This window comes from Cucumis sativus, chromosome 7 (genome assembly GCF_000004075.3).
Source record: "Cucumis sativus cultivar 9930 chromosome 7, Cucumber_9930_V3, whole genome shotgun sequence".
In the NCBI taxonomy this organism is placed as follows: domain Eukaryota; kingdom Viridiplantae; phylum Streptophyta; class Magnoliopsida; order Cucurbitales; family Cucurbitaceae; genus Cucumis; species Cucumis sativus.
The window spans coordinates 3,493,644-3,513,665 of record NC_026661.2 but is presented as its reverse complement, the minus strand read 5'-3'; the positions used below and the strand labels follow the sequence as shown (position 1 = coordinate 3,513,665).

Here is a 20,022-nt window from a genome sequence, read left to right as displayed (position 1 = left end):
TAAGAAAATTAATGTGGATTCATGATCGGGAGGTCAAAATTAGTCAAAATGTTGACTTTTGACCAAAAGACTATTTTGCCCTTTGACCATAATCTCACCATCTCTAGTGGGATATGTGTTGTCTTTCGATGAAGACAAAAAATCCACTAGAGAAAGTGGACTTTAAGTTATTGGGTTTTAGTATTGCATGCAAAATTCCTATAAATAGGGCCTTTGAACTCATTTGATGGGTTGTCTATTTTTTAATTTGGCTCTCACACCAAATTGTATTTCTTTTCTTATTTACTTAAGAAAAAAAGAAGAAAGAAAATTTACCAAGCCCATTTCTTTTTCCATCTACTTCTCTCTTCTTATTCTTTCATTCAATGGGTCCCACGATTCGATTTTGAGTCCAGAGGATAGTAGGTCAACTTTAGTGGTTGTTCGGAGAAAAAAAAATGGAGCTTCAAATGAAAGTATTCTAAAAACCCTATTTTTCAATTTAGGATTTTTTTTGTTAATTAAGTGCATTTATGGTTGAATTTCGATTCTTTTTTCGTTGTGCATGTCTTAGTTCTATCATATCAGACAATAATCATAGGATTATTGGCTTTTAAATTTGCTACTTTTACAATTTAGAAAATGTAGTGACATGAACTCTATTATCATTATTTTTTTAAAAGAATTGTACAAGAACACCTTTAAGATTTATTAAAAACTTAAAAGATCAATAATAGTCCACAAAATCAAATAAACCTCTCAAATATAAGGATAGATATGATATTTTAAATTTTTTCTTATAGTTGCAAATATAATAATTAGATTCAAAATAATTAAGTGTAAGAGTTTACAAAAATGGCTATATTTGCAATTTCTTAAAATATTGCTATATACTTATTATTAATTATTATTTATTATTTGGTTGGAGTTTTGTACGTTTGGTGTCTTTGGTCCATGGGCTTGAATGTGGGTTAAATTAATGGGCTTTGTGAGTATTAAGTAAGGCTTGATATAATTGTGCCCGAACAGTAGGCCCATTTGGATCGACGTACGGCCCATGGAATGGCTTAACCAAATCTTAGAGAACACAGAGAGAGAATATTATATCCATGAGACTAAATGCATATTGTTTATAAAAGTCATTCTAACGTTACATGTAATATATTATGTGTGAGATAACCCACCAATACAAAATCAAAATGAAATGGGTTTCATAATTTTTTTTTAAAAAAGCAATAAAATAGAAGTCACTTTTACACTTAATAATTGAAATTCAAGAAACTTCAAGCATTTAAATTTTACAATATGTTCAAAATTTCTTCACTTATACAATAAGATTCGGACGCCTTTTCACTTTAAAGTTTCATTTACACAATGTTGAAGGTTTTTGTACAACCATTTCAACTTTTCTTTTTATGTTTATTCTAATTAGGAAATGGAATTTGGGTATTGTTTACCTTTTCTTGCCTAAAGAATTATAAACAAAATTTTGGGAGTAATATTTAAATACTATCTCATTCTCGATATATCAAATCTATCCAATTATGATTGAATAACTTGATTGAATGTACATAATAACTTAGTGTCAATCTCACCATGGATAGATATTGTTTTTCCAAATTTCATACCAAAGTTTGTGTACACTACAAACAAAATTGCTCTAATAGACTTTTTTATAACATTTTCTAAAAGTCCTAAAAAGAAAAGGAGTTATATATATCCTAAAATTACAAGTGAGAAGGAGGGGATAAAGTACAAGGTAGGGAGAGGAAGCATCTAGAGTTTTTATATCTTTTAGGTCAAAATCAACATCTAGAAAGTGAGTTTGAGCCATTGAAATTGGTAGAGAATAATTAATAAAAGAGTATAAGTTTATTTTACAAAGCACATGACATGGGCCATGGGGGTGTAGAAATAGAAATTAAAGAAACTTGATGTAGGCAAGTAATTATTAGAAAAGCATTTTGGTAGATACCACAAGATAGTGGAAAAGGTAAATAAATAACAATAGGTTAACTTTAGATGAAGAAGCTTCATATGGTTGGGCCAACTCAATATTGCTAGAGATCAGAGACAGTATAATTAGAGATTTCCCAAACCTTATAATAATTTTGTAGCATAATCTAATCAATAAAGCCCTATTGCTTGGCTTTTTATTACCAAAATATATTTTGATCATTATGATCATTATCCAAACTTTTCTCATTCAACTAATAAACTCTTTATGTCAATTCATCATATATATTTATCACATACCAAGCAAACATAAACAAATCAAAATTACAAGAATTAATTTTTTTATATCCTTGATTATATTTCATATTCCTTCAACAATAATCTATAATTATATATAACTAATTTTAAGTTAAACTTAATTAGCTTGGTATCATATAATTCTTAACTAGAGGTTATAAATGGTTGATTGTATTATTATTAGTACAACTTAAATATCAAACTATATACTTAGTATAAGATAACTAATAAAAATTAACTATATATAGAAAAATATAACTTTTGTAGCTATTAACCGTTAAAAACACATAAATTAGAAGAAAAAATTGGTTAGATTTGGTTACTTTTTAGGATTCTTTTTATAGTCATTCACAAAATTTCATTAACATGACTCGCATCAAAAGAATCGTTTTATAACTCTTTAAATCTTCAAATAAAAGATTTTCTTTATAACCTTAAAGTCAATGTAAATTTAAATTATGCTTGAAAAAATTTATTATAAAATAGACATACAGAAGATATAAAGTATTATAGTATAAATGAGGAACGTAAAATAAGAAAAAGTGTAGCAAATAGTTTGATGGATGGTAACTAATAGAGGAATATATGGAAATAATAGCATAGTTATCCAAAATATGAAGAAAGGATTAAAAAAAACATATGGAAAATTGTAGAGGAAATCAGGAAGAGAAGGCGACAAAGGTTGCAATTAAGCATATTGTAAAATTATCCTATGGGAGTTTGGAGAAGAAAGTGATGATAAAAAGAGTATATGAGATGTATTAATGTGGTAGATAAGTACGAAAAGAAAAGGCACAATAGAAATAAAGAAAGAAAGATGTTAGAATGGCGGAGTGGTGCCAAAATGGGAGGTCCAAACACAGTAAACAAAATTCCAAAACAACTTTTATGGTGAGATGGGAAACAGTTTTGAATATAATTAATGAAGAAATTAGGGGATAAAATAATTTAGAAAATCGAAAACAAAAACTTTATATAGTTAAATATAATTGGGAATAATAAAGACAAAATAATTGAAAAAGAGAAGCGTATGATATCGCCACATACCCTTTTTTGCATGCTTACCCCAAATGTTATGAAGCCACGCATTTTGTGCCCCATACCCATACCCTCATTTCTCTTTTCTCTCTTTCTTTCATTATATATACTCTTCTTCTCTCTTCTTCTTCCTCTACCCCTTTTGATCTTTCCCATTTCCCCTTTATTCTACCCTTGAGAAACTCAATGAGCAGTAGTGTTTGTGCTGATCACCAACACAACAAATCCCCTTTCTCTTCTTTTCAATCTTCTTCTTCTTCTTCTTCCTGTTCTTCCTCTTTTCTTCACCACATTAACCTTCCCCCTACGAAGAACCACCTTGAAATGTCTTCTGATTCACCCCGCTTTTCCTATGCTGTTGAATCTCTTTTGCAGAAATTTTTGCCTTTTAATGGTGAGGATGAATTAGAGGAAGATGGGGATCCCTATTCTTCAGATCATTTTCGGATGTATGAGTTTAAGGTAAGGCGGTGTACTCGTAGTCGGAGTCATGATTGGACGGATTGTCCCTTTGCTCATCCTGGAGAGAAGGCACGACGTCGTGATCCTCGTCGCTTTCATTACTCTGGTACCATGTGTCCGGAGTTTCGTCGCGGCGGTTGTGGTCGTGGTGATGGATGTGAGTTCGCTCATGGAGTTTTTGAGTGTTGGCTTCATCCGGCCAGGTATCGGACTGAAGCTTGTAAAGATGGAAAGAATTGTAAGAGGAAGGTTTGTTTCTTTGCTCATTCACCTCGTGAGCTTCGTCTTTTGCCTCCTGTCAGCAATTTCCAAACCGGTTCTTGTTCTTCGCCCAATAATAAACGAAGTTCTTCTTCGCTTAGATCTCCCTCTACTGCCTCTGCTTCTAATCACTGCTGTTTGTTTTGTCATTGCGGTGGAGCCGCCGTTACTTCCTCACCGACTTCTACGCTTTTCGGAATGTCTCACCTATCTCCGCCGCACTCTCCCCCGCACTCGCCGGGAAAACCTATAAACGGATTTTCCCCGATTTCCAGGTACAATCCTGATCAGTCTAAGTTAAACGGAGTTTTGAGCTATAAAGATGCACTGACTGAGCTCATGAGCTCAATCGAATCTATGAATATGGATGACGCCAATGCAACTTTAGCCGCCGCCGCCGCCGCGGCTTCCGGTCCAAGACAAACAATCCCTTGGATCGATGTTTCCTCTCTCAACAATGAAGATCAACTGCAGTTCGTTCTCTCACCTTCTACTCCAAATGTCTCCACCGCGTCAGTGAAATTTTCCGTTGAAAACAATAATAATAATGGATGGGCCTCCGCGTACGCCTCGGCCTCCACCTCTGCCTCCGATCCAGATCTGGGATGGGTTAATGATCTGCTGATGTAAAGTGAAGAAGAACGAAGAAAACTAATACTTTTTTTTGGTCGAGGGAAATGTAAATATTACACCATCCGTATATATAGCGCAGTATTATTATATATATGGTGAGAAGGTGTAAAAAAGAAGTGATGAATAATGATTGTGAATTATTGTTTTGCAAATTGTTGAGGGGAGGGGGGAAAAGCAGCTGCCTGCTCATTTTCCACTTAGAGAATTGTTGTGTTTGTTTTGTTTATGTTTGTATTTAGGAACTCAGATGAAGGGATTAGAGGTGAGAAGGTGAGAGATCTAATTTGCAAAAAATTTCCTGTTTTTGTTGTGTATTATTATTCCTAATTTCTCTTAATGTAATTTTAATCCTAAACTTTCTTCACCATTTTTATTATAATTATTATTGTTGTTGTTGTTTATTCTAATCTGATAGTTATATTGTTTAGAGCTTTGCATGTCAAAATAACATAATAACTTACTTTACAAGTCACTCTTTAAAGTTCTTAATTTTGTTTTTAAAAAAAGTTCAATTTAAGCTCTCGTAGTTACCTTAGTTGGCTCATTATATACAGATGCTAATTCTTTTAAAATTTTGTTTTCTATGTCCTTTTTTAACTTGTAATTTTGTTGTTATTTAGATATAGATATGAATGTGAATTTGATTGGATTTTTTTTGGCTTTAATCACTTTTGAGAACTAGAAAGACTTCTTATTTTTTTATTTAAAAAAAGATATGAATTGTGTGGTTATTATTTAGATGTAGATATGAACAGTAAGGTTTTTCAGTGTTTTTCGCAGCTTAAGCTTTCCATTTATGGTTTTATTTGGAGATGAAGCCCTAATTTGATTTCTCACTCTTTCTGTTCTCTCATCTCGCAAATGCAAGGGAGGGTATAAGAAGAAGCCTTTCATCTATTTTCTTTGATTCTGAGTCTTTGTTCATCATTTCTCTTACTATTGACCCTCTGTTATCATAACTATAGATCTCTCCCTCGCCCAAATTTTATTACATCCAATTGTTTTGATTTGTTGAAATCGGTAGCTAAATTCGGTTTCAAACGAGTTCATTTTCATATGGCTAGGCCAACTTTAAGTAAGATTTTTTTGTTCGACGCCTAAAATTTCTTCTTTTTTATCTGATCAGAAAGCAACTATATCTAGCTAATTGTTTATTTTAGTACTCGGTTGATCAACTTTGTTCAACATGAAATCAACATTTGTGGATTGTTGCTGATCTATGCATATCATTTTCATCCATTTTGATTAATAAGGTTAGTTCAATGCATGCAATATTGAACTCTGATTGCAGATTTCTAAACATTTTATCTACTTTTTGTATGTCGTTATAATTTTCTTGAAAATATTTCAAATAATGAGTTTCAATAAAAACTTGAGTGAAGCTATGATGTACCTATCCTCTGTGCATCGAATGAAATATCATAGTTATAATAATATCAATCAAATGTTAGATTAGGAATCAAATGTCAAATTGGGTAAGAAACTCATTTCATATATTTGTATGAGTGACTTCAACTCCTTTGTCATTTTGAATGAATTAAAGCATAAACCTAATAACAACCAATTAATTACTAATTAGTCGTCCTCTTCATGTTTGAAAAAAAGTTGAAGTAACCTTACAAAGGTTACAAATTCATAGATGCAATTTAATGCAAATAAAGAATCTTATTGTTACAAGTCTCCATCTGTTGTTGATTCTGACAAGAATGTAAATGTACTTTATAGTGTTATAGTTATAGTGGATGGATGGATGAATGGATGATGGATGTTCATTTATTGATATATATCTTCAATTAAAATTATACTATTCCCTCTGACATCTCTTCTCTTTCAAGTTTTCATCTTCATTTATACTAAACAAAAACTTAGGTGCTTAGCTTCGATGTACCTCTCTTTTGGTGCACTTCCTTTTTATTCTTTTTAAATTACTTCTTAAAGTTGAAAGCACAAACGTCCAATGCATTTTAGAATGTATCGTATCATTGTTTTATTAGAGTTTGTTTGAATTATGTTATCGGATTTGTAAAAGTTTTATTTTGACTTTGAAACTCAAAGCTTAACTTTATAAGATATCATTGTGGAAGTTTGAAAATTGATGGGAGAGAGTTGGTAGGTGAAAGTTCATAACTTCAATTTTATAAATGCATATTTCATATATTGTCTTGTTTTTGTTATGTTTATTCATATGTTAAACCTCTCAATGTTCGTTATATACAAAATTTGATTGTGTAAAACAATATTTTGAGATGAAGTGAACAATAATAAAACTTATTAATTAATGTTCAATATGGTAACAAATAACACTTTCTTATTTTTGCTCACATTAAACTATCACATCAATTCCATTCTTTACTCTAAAGAAAAGGATACTTATTAAAATCAAAGTTTGAACAAGAAGACAACTAAATTATTTTTCAAACCCAAAAAAAACATAATGGTGCTAAACTTCAAAAGTATATATGTTTTGTAGCGTTGAAACAAAACAAAAAGGGTATAAAAAAAAAAAAAACTAAGAGAAAAAACTAAAATTGTTAAGTTTTTTTTTCATTTATGGATGAACTTCATCTTCTCGTTTTTCTCTATCTTGCATGTTTATCGAAAAGACTCTATTATACAATTACTCCAAACACAAACTTTGTAAGGTGGACGTATTAAGTGTAGACTATGGTGGGAAGATGGGGTGAAATAAAGAAGAGAAAAAGAGAAAGGGGGGAATGATGGGTGGGATGAAAAAGATGAGTACGGGTAGAGGGGATGATGTACCAACTCAATTATGGAATATAATTTGTTTCCTAGGAGGGAAACTTATCTGAAAGACAGCTAGGGTGGTGGGGAAAAGACCCATTAGGCCTTGTTTGGAATTTAAACTAAAATGAAAAAATGATAGGGTTTTTTTGTTTTTGTAGGATAGGTTTTCTTCATTGCAATGTTGGGTTAGGTGGTGGCTTTCACATTTCAAATGCTGTGGGCCTGCAGGGTTGGATGAAACACCCCATGCTCAAATATCACTATTTCATATGCCTTTAGGGTCCCCCTCAACCTCAACCTCAACCTCAACCTCCACCTCCACCTCCTCCCATGATCTTGACTTTTTTGAGGTCCCCTTTCTTTTATCTTGAAAAATTTTCAATTCACACACTTCTCCTGCGTTTCACACGTTCAATTGTATGCAACCTGTTTTAGTTTAGTTTAGGTTATAATTTGCGTTTGGAATACATACTATTTTAGTTTGGTTAATTATCATGGTAGACGTCCAAAGGAAAGTTAGAATCCAAACGTCCCCTCTTAAATCTATAGATAGTGTATGGATTTAAACATTGAATTAAAATTGGGTAAATGTAAAAATTGAGAATCTGTAACTGTCATTTAATATCTTCCTTCAAACTTAGTTTGAAATTATTTATGTGAAATACTTGAATAAACTTGTAATTGTTATAAGCGAGTTAATTTAGAACATTGTTTCTATTATTGTATTTGTGTAGATTTTTTCTAATGTAAACAATAAAATAATATATATATAGATAGATAGTGGTTTTAAAATGTGTGGAGGTTCATGTCATTTATTGGAAGCGTTTTAGTTGTGTACAATTATGGAGCAAGAGCCCCCATACTTGTGTAATGCCTGTGACATACTTCATGTAAGGTATGCCTGACAGCTCAAGAATCTCTACATTTTCTTTCTTTTTTTTTTTTCCTTTAGCCCCACATTTCCTTCAATTTAAATCCAAACATCATATGCTCAATACTTAAAGGCATTAGTAATTTAATGTTTGTGTCACCACGTCTACATTATTGCCAATACAACGGACCACACCTTAACTTCATATCTGACTACCCTAATTTAAAACATCAATGAAAAGTAGGAACAAAATCAACAGTAACCAACCGCTTCTTTTTTTTCTTTTTCCTTTTTTTGTGTAGAGTACAATTTGACGGATTGAGTTATGTTGGTGTTGGTAACCAATAGTTACAAAAGAAAGGGAAATAAAATTGTGGAAATTGGCTTAATTCAAACGTCAAAGTTGTGTGAACATTTGCAAGGTCTGTTGGTTTCACTATAGATTGGAAAATGGGAATAAATTATTTAAGTTCGTGTGTAAAAAGGTAAAAAGTAGATAGACTAGAATTAGAAGAAAAAAATTGTTATAAAGAAGGGAAAAAAAGTCCTCTTTTGAGCTGAGTTCCAACTCTTTTTGTTATAATGTGGTATACAAAGATTAATTATGATTGTGAAGGGGTCTAATTATCCTTATTTCTTGAATAACTACTTGGGGGTGGTGTCTGAAAGAAATCAAAGGAGGAGGAAGAAGATGCAAGAGATCTTCGAGTGGCAGTGGGAGAGTCTGATAATAAAGGTTCGTAAACTGTGTTTCTATTTTTGGGCTGAGTTATTGAGATTGGAGAAACTTCTTTCTCAATGGGCCGAGGCTGATGCTCAATGTTTTTTAGCGACAGAATCGGCCCACCCAAACGTTCAGCTTGTTGAAGTGTGTTGATTTTGCTTGGTCTGTATGTATATCTGAAGTATTTGATTGCTAAAAGTGGCCCCATTCCAACTCCTACTATTAGCTGTCAGAAACAAAAATACATATTGACAAACTTTTTCCAATCAATATCCATAAAACATAACAAAACAAAACAAAAGGTTTCGTTGCGAGTACATAGATATATTAGATATTTTATAATAGTAAATTGCGAATGGGTTCCTGGAGCAAGAAGAATTTAGTTTTGATGGATTTGATAAAAACCTCATAAATAGTCTATATGGTTTAAGAATCTCCTCGAACATCTAAATTATAAATGATGACTTTCTCTAAACCTTGTCAAAGACCAAATTTCTAATTCAACCTTCTAAGATTTATAAACTGAACCTATCAAACAATTTTTGAGTTTAGGGACAAGACAAATTTAAAAGTTAGATGAAAAGGGGAGCAGAATTTGAAATTGCGAAAAAGAAAATAGGGGCCAACGAAAACTTACAAATATGGTTATCCAATAAGAAGGTTGTCCGCATAAGCGAAACATTATTGTATACATCCCCGATGAAGGAATGGCGCTGAAGATCCAATTAATTACGTAAAATGCAGCTAAATTCCCCCATATGGCAAGATGCTGCAATATTGTGAATGAACTGCAAGAAGCGAGAATCAACTGAATCTCATATGGCATAGAAAAAAGGCAAAGTTGAGGAATGAGATCTCAGCTCAATAATGTCGTCAATGAAACTCATAACGACGAGAAGTTGCAACATTTAACCTACAGCAAAAAGATGACAACTTACTTGGTCTCCAAAGTCACTACAAAAGCTTGTAACCAAATGCACCCAGATAGTGCCACCATTGAGACTTCCACCATTTCACTCTTTTCATTAGCGTAGGCATGTATGCTAATTACAAACACGACAACAGCCTGCAAAATGTCAGCCCATATGGGGAGATGAAACCTTTTTTTTTTTCTGATAAACAAACATGCCTTCTTGCTTAAGGAAACATTCTTTCGTTATCCACAACCATTGATATCCGTACCGATTGACATCATAGTTTTCCAAAGTCAGAAACTAATCTAAATGCTAAAAGAGCTTCTCCCAAATAGATGATAACTGCAATTCTATTTCACATTACCACTAGTGTTCGGCTCAACTTATGTGCACCTTAACTAATCTCACGGGACAATATCTTTGACCTTAAGGAAACTTGTAAGATATTAATTACTAGGCAGCCCCATAACCTCCTACTCCTTTCACATTGTTTCCCAAAAACAAAACAGTGTTAAATGAAGCAAGTGATATGTAAATATTATCACTTACATGAAATAGAGATCGACCAAACCATCCAGCAAATGTGCTGGGATTTAAAATCCTGTTTCAAACAACAGATGAATGAATAACCACCATGGGCTGGGAAATTAAGCTTTTTATATGCCAACAAAATTCATAAAAATTTCCAACATAAAATTCCAAAAATAAGAAAAATGAAAGATTTTGAAATTCGAACCTCCCAGCTTGGCAATAAAACAAAATCTGAGGATGTTGCATCACCGTTTCTTCACTGAGATCTTTGTCAAGAACGCTAACTAATACAGGAATACTAGTATAGAAAACATTGTAAGCCATCAGGCTAACAGAATTAAAGAGACTGGTCCCAGAGACACCTGATATGAAAGAGAAACTGAACAAATATGAAAGTCAGTGTTGTTTGTACATGGGTGTTCAAAAATTTAAGAAATCAAGTCCATTTTGTTATATTAAATTTAGAAACACTTACGAGATCTGGATAAAACATATCAATAAGGATTTATAGAATGAATATTGTGACAAGAATGCTGTACGGTTGTATGAGTATCGTCCATGAACTAGAATCAATCTTTTCAGAAACCTGAACTCTGAAAACCAGAAGAAACAAACGTAACTTTTGGCATTAGCCAAAGGAATAAATCATTCCGTTCACCAGAAATGAGGATTAACGAGGAAATTTGGCAACTAATAAGGATAGTGACAAACAAAAATCTTGAAGGTTCTCACTCAGAAGTATACGGAAAATGTTACAAAGCTAGATCATAGACCTCAAAGACTACTAAGCAGTCGTTTTGACAATAAAAAAATATCATACGAAGTACCATTTTCTGACATCAGGGAGTAATTTTGAATATACTGATAAAAGTAACCATCAAAACTTAAGGGATATATATCCATCTTGAAGTGACAGTACTCGATCCCTTACATTGTAAGGCATTTGGAAACAAGAGAGAGATGGTAAGGACAAACTAATTCTAAACACAAATATAAAAAATACACAACCCAAGATGTGACCAAGCTTCTCGAAACAATTGGTCTAAATATGCCATTGTTTACTCCTGTCTTACTAAAAGGTGCACATCAAACTTATTCTATTCTTTCCAATTATCTTAATACAGCATATTAAGGTAGGTCGAGATCATAAAAGATTCCAAAATCTTTTTCATATAAAATAACAACGTTTAACATCATTCAGACAGGAGCACGTGAGAAAATTAAAACTTAGTCAATTGTAATGCAAAACAGGAACTCAACAGAATTTCTCATAGAAAAGAAATCCACTTAAAATATAGAGTTGTATTACATTACTTACTTCCAATACTATAATCAGCTGCCCTGGCTGCCTGCAGTCCTTCTCTTCCACTAATGCCAACTCCAATATCAGCTTGCTGTATCATCCTCACATCATTCCCACCATCTCCAATTGCCAATGTTCTATAATCACACGATTTTAAGAGTTCCACAAGCTGCAAATTATAGGATGTTCAACAACCCTGGAATCAAACCGAACGGGCACCAGCTAATAACTAAAAGAACTAGAAATTAGAAAACCACCTGAGCCTTCTGTGATGGAGTCACACGACAACATATTGCTGTTCTTGATAGTATTGCTAATTCAGTGAAAGCCCTACGATAATTCTTGAGAGCAATTTCAAGAGCCCAGCCATCAACAACGAAAGCAACATCCTGAAAGAGAAGAAGCCCACTATAAGAAATGAAAGGTGTTTTAACTCCATTGTTTTATGCAAAGCAAAAATTTCATTGATACAATAAAATTACAAAAGGAAGACCTATCCAGAGGATTACAAATAAATATTTCTAATGGGCTATAAGATGATTTAAGTCGCAATTAAAAAAGGGTGAAACCAATTTACACCAGGTGAGAGCCGTATGATTGAACAATGTGCCTTACCTTGGGTTCTGAGGTTGTGGTCTTCATAGTTAGAACAACTCTCTCCAAACTTCTGCAAACTTCATCCTCTGTTTTTCCATCTATTAACAATAACTGTCCTTTGGGCTCTACGACATAGTAAACGCAATGGAAAAAGAAGATTAAGAGTAATTGCAAGCAAAATGAAGGAAAGAAAAATAATGATCATAATCCCAAGGGACGAGGCAAAATACTGAAAGATACATCTTGTTTGAAAAACGTCCAAGGCTACAAGCCCACAGTTTAATTTGGCACATCTATGGCTACCTGGTGAAATAAAGTTGCATAAAAGAGCTATCTGAATGGCAGTGTTCTGCTTGTCTCCAGTCAGCATCCAGAAATTTATCCCTGCTCTTCTCAATGTTTCAATTGTTTCGGGGACGCCATCCTGAAATGTAAGATATGATGAAAAAAAAAGAGAGAAAACGTATCGGTATCAGTTCCTGATCTCAACAATGATATTTCGTTGTCATCTTTCAAGACCATTTCTCCTATAACAGGTTGAAATTGGATAATGCAACTACAAACATTTACCTGTAGCCTATCTTCTATAGCAGTAACTCCAAGGACTTCAAAGTTTCGCTCTAATCTTTGACAAACTTCAGCTAACCTCCACTGCAAAAGAGGAAGCAGACATGCCATGTAAAATTACATACAGAAAAGATTGCATTCATAAAAAGCATAAGACAAAGTGTACCAATTACCTCCCTGTCAACCAGTGTGCTATTAGCCTCCTTAAACATAAAAGCCCATTCTCGATACTCATCTTCCTCTAGTTCACGCCAAGCCAAACATAATGTGCGGAGACCAAGTTGTGCATATTGATCCACGGCTTCAATAAATGTTCTTGTTTGCTGGCCTGCAGTAAGATTAAAGTAATAATCACATAAACATAACTTGTAATACAAAGTATAGAATTCTCCAATTTCTAGTCATTAAATATAAAAAGGTACCAATCTTGAAGCAGTGGACAGTTTTTTTTAAACAAAGGGAAATGGTGGAGCAATTTCACGTTTTTTCTGTTTTAAAGGGCAATGGTGCAACAATTTCAGTTAAGTATTCTAGCCAAATACAATCCATCAACATCACTCAGAGTAACTGTAAATTGTTGTGCATACTAAAAATTGATTTACAGCTGCAAACTCATCACCACAATCCTTGCGTTAAAGAAAGTGAAAAGTGACAGTGAGAATCTTCAAAACGCAACTAAATTTTACGGTTACCAGCATAAGCATAAGGAAGTATAGCTTCATCTGCTCCTTTAGACATGAGAACAATCTTCCCATTCTGACAATCTTTAACAACCACAGACATTCTTTTCCGTTCAGATGTGAATTCCAGAGTATCTAGGAGCTCATATCTATTCAGCATTCCATTAAACTGAATTTCTGCAACCACAATTAAACAAGGGCATTATTCTAGCAGTTCATCTAGCTGAACAACTTTGCCTTAAGAAAGACGACCCTCACCAAGAATAGTAGCACTCTTATTGACAAATACCATATGCAAATAAGCAGCAGCATTCACAAGAGCATCCTCATCCTGTGACTGTGCCTTGTACAAGATATTTCCACTTTTGCTGAAAAAAAACAGAAAGATATATGAAAATTATATTTCGAAATGGAAATCCACACATGCAAGAGAATATATTAACTGAATTGGTAAAGAAATTATTGACGAATTTCAAAATCTGTTCAGCCTCCAGTTAAAATAGAAAAACAAAACAAAAGAGCAAAGAAGAAAACAAAACATAAAAAGGATAAAATTACCTTTTTGTAGGCACCACTGTATTACATATTGCCATAATTGTGAGAAATCTTAAAACATCCGGAGAGCTGTTTGCAATGGCATTGACTAGTTTTTTATCTACATGCAACAGAAAGTAGTCGAATATCAACTTCGAAAATAAAATTAATGTACAAACAATATCAAACTCATGATCTTGTGTCAAATGAATAAGGAAAATGCTCCAATCAAGTGAAACCAAAAGAGTTTGTCTGGTGCAATAGCAATTGCCTCTAGAGGGATTGAACCACAGAAAGCAACCAGCAAAATACTTTTCCATGACTAGGTCATGAATTATTTTGTAACTGAGAATTGACAGTGACAATCATAATCTATCTGATCTTTAAAAATCCTTCATCCCTACCGTGAAAAAAACAAACAAATTATATATAGGTGACAGAAAACAATGAAATGAGAACAGTGCTTTTGACGACAATCAGAGAGCCAAACCTTTCAAGGCATCTCCATTTTCATTTCCATAAAAAATGCCATTGATACAACATCTCCTGAAGATCATCTTATTTTCAGTGAGAGTACCGGTTTTATCTGTCAAAATGTACTCAACTTGACCCAGGTCCTCACTTATTGCTGTACTGCCACATGTAAAATATACCTCTAAGAAGTATGCAAGACAGGTGACATATAGATAGAAGCCACAATAATTTTTAGCAGTTTTATCCCAACTTCCTTTACTTACTTCGTAGCATGGGAAGGAATACCACTCTCACAGTCAATCATTTCATAGTCCCAATCGATAAATTTTGCATACAAGCTCTTAACAAGATCCAGAGATACCTGACAAATGCAAATGTTTTAGTCAACAATATTACAGTCAACTTTTCCAACTTCTACCTACCACTTCATGAAGATAAAAATAAAGCAAAAATGCAGTAATTGAACCCATAAGATATCCAATAAATGACAATTGTGAAGTCATCTAAATTGGTCACTTGAATGACCAACTCTTACTTGAATGAACCCTATGAACATCATCCTGAGCAATTAATCAACAGGGAAATTGCAACTACTAAAACATCCAGCATTCGTTCATAATACTTTCAGTTACCTTCATAAATGTAGGCAAGGAAAAATATGATAACAAAAGTGGAGAAAGTTCATGCATAATATGCACCAAACCCTCAACATACCTTAATGGAAATAGGTATCATGATTGAACAAAGAAGCTCAAACCGAAGAGGGATGACCAAAAGCTCATACCATGGGCCTTCCTCTGGATGTTGCACATACCATAGCTACATTTACCAAAGATCAAGTTACAATCCAAAGGAATACAAAAGCATGCATGACTAATAATGAATATCCAATCAGATGGGAGGAGAGAGAGACATTATAAATTGAGTAGAAACAAAAAACAGACAGTTTCATGTTAATTTCATAAATAAAGAATCAAGACAACAAGCTTCGGAAACAAAGAGCTTATATTGAACCTTTCGAGCTTCAGAATCCTTCCAAACATTGCCAGCTATACCCAGAACAACCACCACCACAAGTTGAAAAACAAATATAGCACCAGTTAACTTGTCGATCATTGCATCCATAGCTGTAAGTTTTGGTTCTGGGACACCCCTGCTCATCCCAAGCTTGGTTTCATTGCCTGAAAATGTCAAATATGCACTGTTCTGAAAAAATATCAAACATGCAAAGTAAACTGCAAGAGACTTGAAAAGAGTTATATGTAAAAGAGTTTGGCTCATAAATTTAGGCCACTCACCAAAAAGTCAATTCGTTGCATCTTAAATCCACCAAAAAGGGTAGAAACAGTAGCAAATAATTTTAATTTGACAACAACAATTAATCAACTCCAAAAAAGCTAAACTAGCTTGTAAGTAAGTCTTATCATTGTGTAAATTTCAGATCCTAGTTTTACAAACATGTAGTATCCTCCCAACATATAATACAGAGAAGGCATAAATTGAAAAAGCCGCACCCTGTTATCCTTCTCTACTCTTTCCCAACCATGAAGAAAACAATTTTTTTTAGTGAAGAGTGTATATAAACTTGGAATCTCTGCAAATGAACTTGCCTGTGTAGACAGCCACTCCACAGACCCAATCTGTGTTCCGCAAGTAACATGACTGAAGAATTGTGTTTTTTATTGTTAAAGGACACACATCATTGTCGATAAAAGGAGGAAATAAACGAATGTTTGCATCAAATCTTCTAATATCCTTATCTGGTTTAGGACACTCGATAACTCCCTGCCAAATGAAGATGAATAACAAATATTGTCATTTTCACGCTAAAGATGCCTACTATTTGATATCTGCATCACCCAAATTAAAACCATGTGACAAATCTGGCATGTTAATAATTGGAAATAAAAACCCAAACCTTGATCTTGTTTAACAGATCAAAATCGATTCCCATGCACGCTGAGGGTATGACCCTTGTCTTCAAGTCAGTTTCTCCATCAAGGGCAGATGTCTGCCAAATGTCAAATTATTATCTATTTATTTTAATGTAATTCTGCATCATACAATTGCAAATTCAAAATATGAATACACTGAACACATAAAATTGTTGTTTTTCAAAATTTTCAAGAGAATGACTCAATCCATTTGACTTCATGAATTTGAAAATAATAAAACAAAACCCAATTCACCAGACACGTGAACCTCCATACTAACCTCTATATAGCAAATTCCTTGAGGATCAGATGTACCAATCAAAACAAGATCAGAAGGCACTTCATCATTCTCCCTGAGCCATACCAAATTACCAACATGAATATCTTGTGCTTGAATCTACAAGTAAAAGCCAAGAAGTTAAGAAAATACAACAAAGTTAACCAAATGAACAGAAGTCGGAAGAAACAGATCATAGTTTACTTGACAATAAGGAAATTACATTAATCTCCAAAACTATGGTAGAATCCTAATTTCTAGCTCTGTTATAAAACGGTTTGCTATTCATTCACTCCAATCTCCATAAATGATCCAACTACTAGTGAACATGATGTAAATTATAATTGAAGATCTTCAAAGAAAGTAGCTATCAGGTTAATAAATAAAAAATAAAAAACCTACTAGAAGAAATGCAACAAATTAATAACTTTCAAATATGAAAACGAAGCCATACTAAATCAAAATATTTAGAGAGATTCCTACAATTTTTCTGGTACCCTGCTTCACAACCCAAACTTCTTTCTCATTTGCTTTTTTGTCTGACAAATATCTATTATAATCATCCCATGCCTCTTTTGTTGCGGACACGGCAAAAATGAAGATAAGTGGACCCCATGTACTGGCAGGATTTACTGGAGTTATAAGTGGCCACAACTGTAGGCATGCAATTAACAAAAAATATTGGTTCATGAAGCGGCTGAAAAAACGGAAATAACATATGTTAGGAATAACAAATCCATGCATAACTTGAAAGCATCTATAAGCTAGGTATAGTGACACAAAATTGTAAGAGAGAAAACTAGTAACTTCGTAATGAATCAATAGTGAAATCCTAGAAGAATATGAAAGACTTCAGTAGGTTCAAGCTAAAAAGTCAGGAAAAATATATAGACTGCTAACATATTGCTAGTTTTGACCATGCACCTCAGCAGCATTCAACTAAACATGCAATAACAAAAAAAATAAAATGGACAAAAGCAAATATAAGAGCAACAAATTTAACTCTAAAAATGGTATAAAGAGGAAAGGTAGGGCCAATCAGTTAGGAAATTAAATATTCATGGATTTTCTGAAGCAATTGCATAAGATATTCTTGAGATCATGCAACATATCATATGAAATGTGGTATATCATTCTCCAGGAACTACAGGAATCCTGATAAAATCTAATAAGAACTGCTACAATGAAACATTACCTGAACTGTTCCCATAAATTTTTTGGGAGAAAGTTCAACAATGTGTATTTCCTATTCGAAATGCGGTTATCGCAATAAAGATCATTTGATGGTTCATTGTCGTTGATGTAAACATAACGCTTCATTGTTTATCTTGAAGAACACAATCAAACTCTTGTTTCAAGTCCAATGCTGTCCTTATTTATGTTGAAAAGATCTGCTGCAGTTACTTATGACTTTGACTTCCTGCGAGGGTAAATTTCTAATTTCATATATTGTTGTCATTCCTAAAATGCAGTATAGATAGATTAAACAAAATATGATGGAGAAACGAATCAAAATAACCAAGCATTTCTATTGCACTTCTCTCCGAATAATCATGGCTGTCTGTCTAGTGTCTAGCCTATCAATTAGCATACACACACCAAAAGTACACATATGCAAGAGTTTGAACATGAATTTAAAAAGAAAGGTAAAATGGAAAGAAAGTAAGAAAGAAACTGAGGCAAAGCCAAATCGAAGTTGCATTGGGAAAACAAGTTAATGGATGAGTTTAACTAGTTCACTAATAGAAACAGCGTACCAATCTTTTGAATTGAAATGAAAAAAAAAAAACTCTTAGTTAAGCTTAATAAGCATTGCCTCAATCAAAATGGAAAGCTCAGCTCTCCGAACCATTAAAATTGTTATTTTCCTTCAAGCACCACCGGACACAACTAATGAATGGCATTACAATTTCCTAAACAGAAACTAATCAAGAAAATACTCAATACTCTTTAAAGACCTAACTAATGGGTCGAGCACGAGAACACAAATTGCCACTGCCAATTACATAGCAACAAATCTTTCTGAACATCAAACGATACGAATTCAAGAAAAGAACCCTTGATTAGAAGGTACTAAGCTAAAGCAAATGTCAACAAAGGAATCGAACATGGTAGAAATAAATGAAAAAACAGATCCAAAATTGAGAAAAAAAAGCATAGGAAACAGAAACAAAATCGTCTCGGCTACGGATTCGTAAGAAGAAAGAACATAAATCGTACCTGAATCGCCATGTGTAATCAATCACTTGATTCTTACGCATCCAGTTGTTGTAGTCGGGACGTAGATTTCTGTTTTGTATTAGCAGTGTGATGAGATTGAAGAACGTCCATGGCAGCTCAAAGAAAAAAATGAACATTGAAATGTAAATCAATACTTTGTATCGTACCTGAGGAAACGGTGGGAGGGGATCGCTCACCGTCTGATTTCTTTTTTCTTCCCAGTATGAGAGAAAATCAACGGTGGAGATAAAATGAGAAACTACTAATGGATCTAACAGCGACTCTTCTTTATCCTTTATTTTTCACTTCCAATATTGAATGAGTTTTTCTTTCGACGAATGAAGTTTGCTTCCTGCTTTAATTCTAAAACAGTTTGTATGAATAATAATAATAATAGTCAACGGTAATTGTACAAAATGCCCTTTCGAATATTTAATTTGCAAGTCCTCAACTATCGGTATCAGAATTCGCATTTGGAGGGAGATTAAATCAATTTTAGTAAATAAACATTACATTATTACTTTCGTTTTTTTTAAATTAAAATAATTTATACCTTAAACAAATATTATTATTATCTAAAGTCTAAACTATTATTTTGAAGGGTGAATCTCACACTCACTCTCAAAAATGAAAACGTAACGTAATCTTCTAATCTGGAGGGAAAATTCTGAAAAATCAATATCTGAATCCCACTAGAAGCCGCCTTATTTGGGCTTTCTCCACATAAAGAAAAGTTGGACCATTTTCACTACTTGACATACCACCACACCAATCTGGGCTTTTCTTTTCTTTTAAAACTTTCAAATATAACACTCAACCCTAAGGGTGGGGGGTTGTGGTTTTTCCGATTAGGGTTTACACGCTGGGAGAAAATGAGATCCACAAAGAAAACTGGGAAATGGAGAATCGATAAACAAAAATGGAAAATAAAGATCCCTGCAACAAAATAGATATGAAGGATTATGATTTTATTGGACAAGTAGCTGTAATTATGTTTCAACCGTGTATTTATCTTATTTTAG

The 20,022-nt window shown here is 33.3% G+C and overlaps 2 protein-coding genes across 5 annotated transcripts; one reads left to right on the top strand and one right to left on the bottom strand.

Moving 5' to 3' along the window:
* Nucleotides 1-3,328: 3,328 nt before the first annotated feature.
* On the top strand, nucleotides 3,329-5,005 carry LOC101211149 (zinc finger CCCH domain-containing protein 2). Its single transcript, XM_004136793.3, has one exon. It carries the CDS (start codon nucleotides 3,457-3,459, stop codon nucleotides 4,621-4,623), a length of 1,167 nt encoding a protein of 388 aa, XP_004136841.1. The 5' UTR covers nucleotides 3,329-3,456; the 3' UTR covers nucleotides 4,624-5,005.
* Nucleotides 5,006-8,655: 3,650 nt separating this feature from the next.
* LOC101210900 (phospholipid-transporting ATPase 2) lies at nucleotides 8,656-19,321 on the bottom strand. Of its 4 annotated transcripts, XM_031889016.1 has the most exons (26): nucleotides 19,168-19,321; nucleotides 19,001-19,069; nucleotides 17,976-18,200; nucleotides 17,264-17,477; nucleotides 16,784-16,900; nucleotides 16,488-16,580; nucleotides 16,180-16,354; nucleotides 15,584-15,750; nucleotides 15,284-15,388; nucleotides 14,833-14,930; nucleotides 14,586-14,728; nucleotides 14,120-14,216; nucleotides 13,820-13,929; nucleotides 13,574-13,738; nucleotides 13,055-13,209; nucleotides 12,885-12,965; nucleotides 12,618-12,738; nucleotides 12,333-12,439; nucleotides 11,975-12,106; nucleotides 11,733-11,886; nucleotides 10,890-11,007; nucleotides 10,620-10,793; nucleotides 10,433-10,484; nucleotides 9,908-10,035; nucleotides 9,607-9,757; nucleotides 8,656-9,195 (listed from the first exon to the last, which is right to left on the bottom strand). In XM_031889016.1, the coding sequence occupies exons 3-26, from the start codon at nucleotides 18,098-18,100 to the stop codon at nucleotides 8,866-8,868; spliced, it is 3,312 nt and encodes a 1,103-aa protein (XP_031744876.1). In that variant the 5' UTR covers nucleotides 18,101-18,200; nucleotides 19,001-19,069; nucleotides 19,168-19,321; the 3' UTR covers nucleotides 8,656-8,865. The 4 variants fall into 4 exon arrangements, 3 of the variants coding, with proteins under 3 accessions (XP_031744876.1, XP_011658752.1, XP_011658754.1); XM_011660450.2 differs by lacking the exon at nucleotides 19,168-19,321 and having other exon boundaries at nucleotides 19,001-19,148; XM_011660452.2 differs by lacking the exon at nucleotides 19,168-19,321 and having other exon boundaries at nucleotides 17,264-17,434; nucleotides 19,001-19,148.
* Between the last annotated feature and the right edge of the window lie 701 nt (nucleotides 19,322-20,022).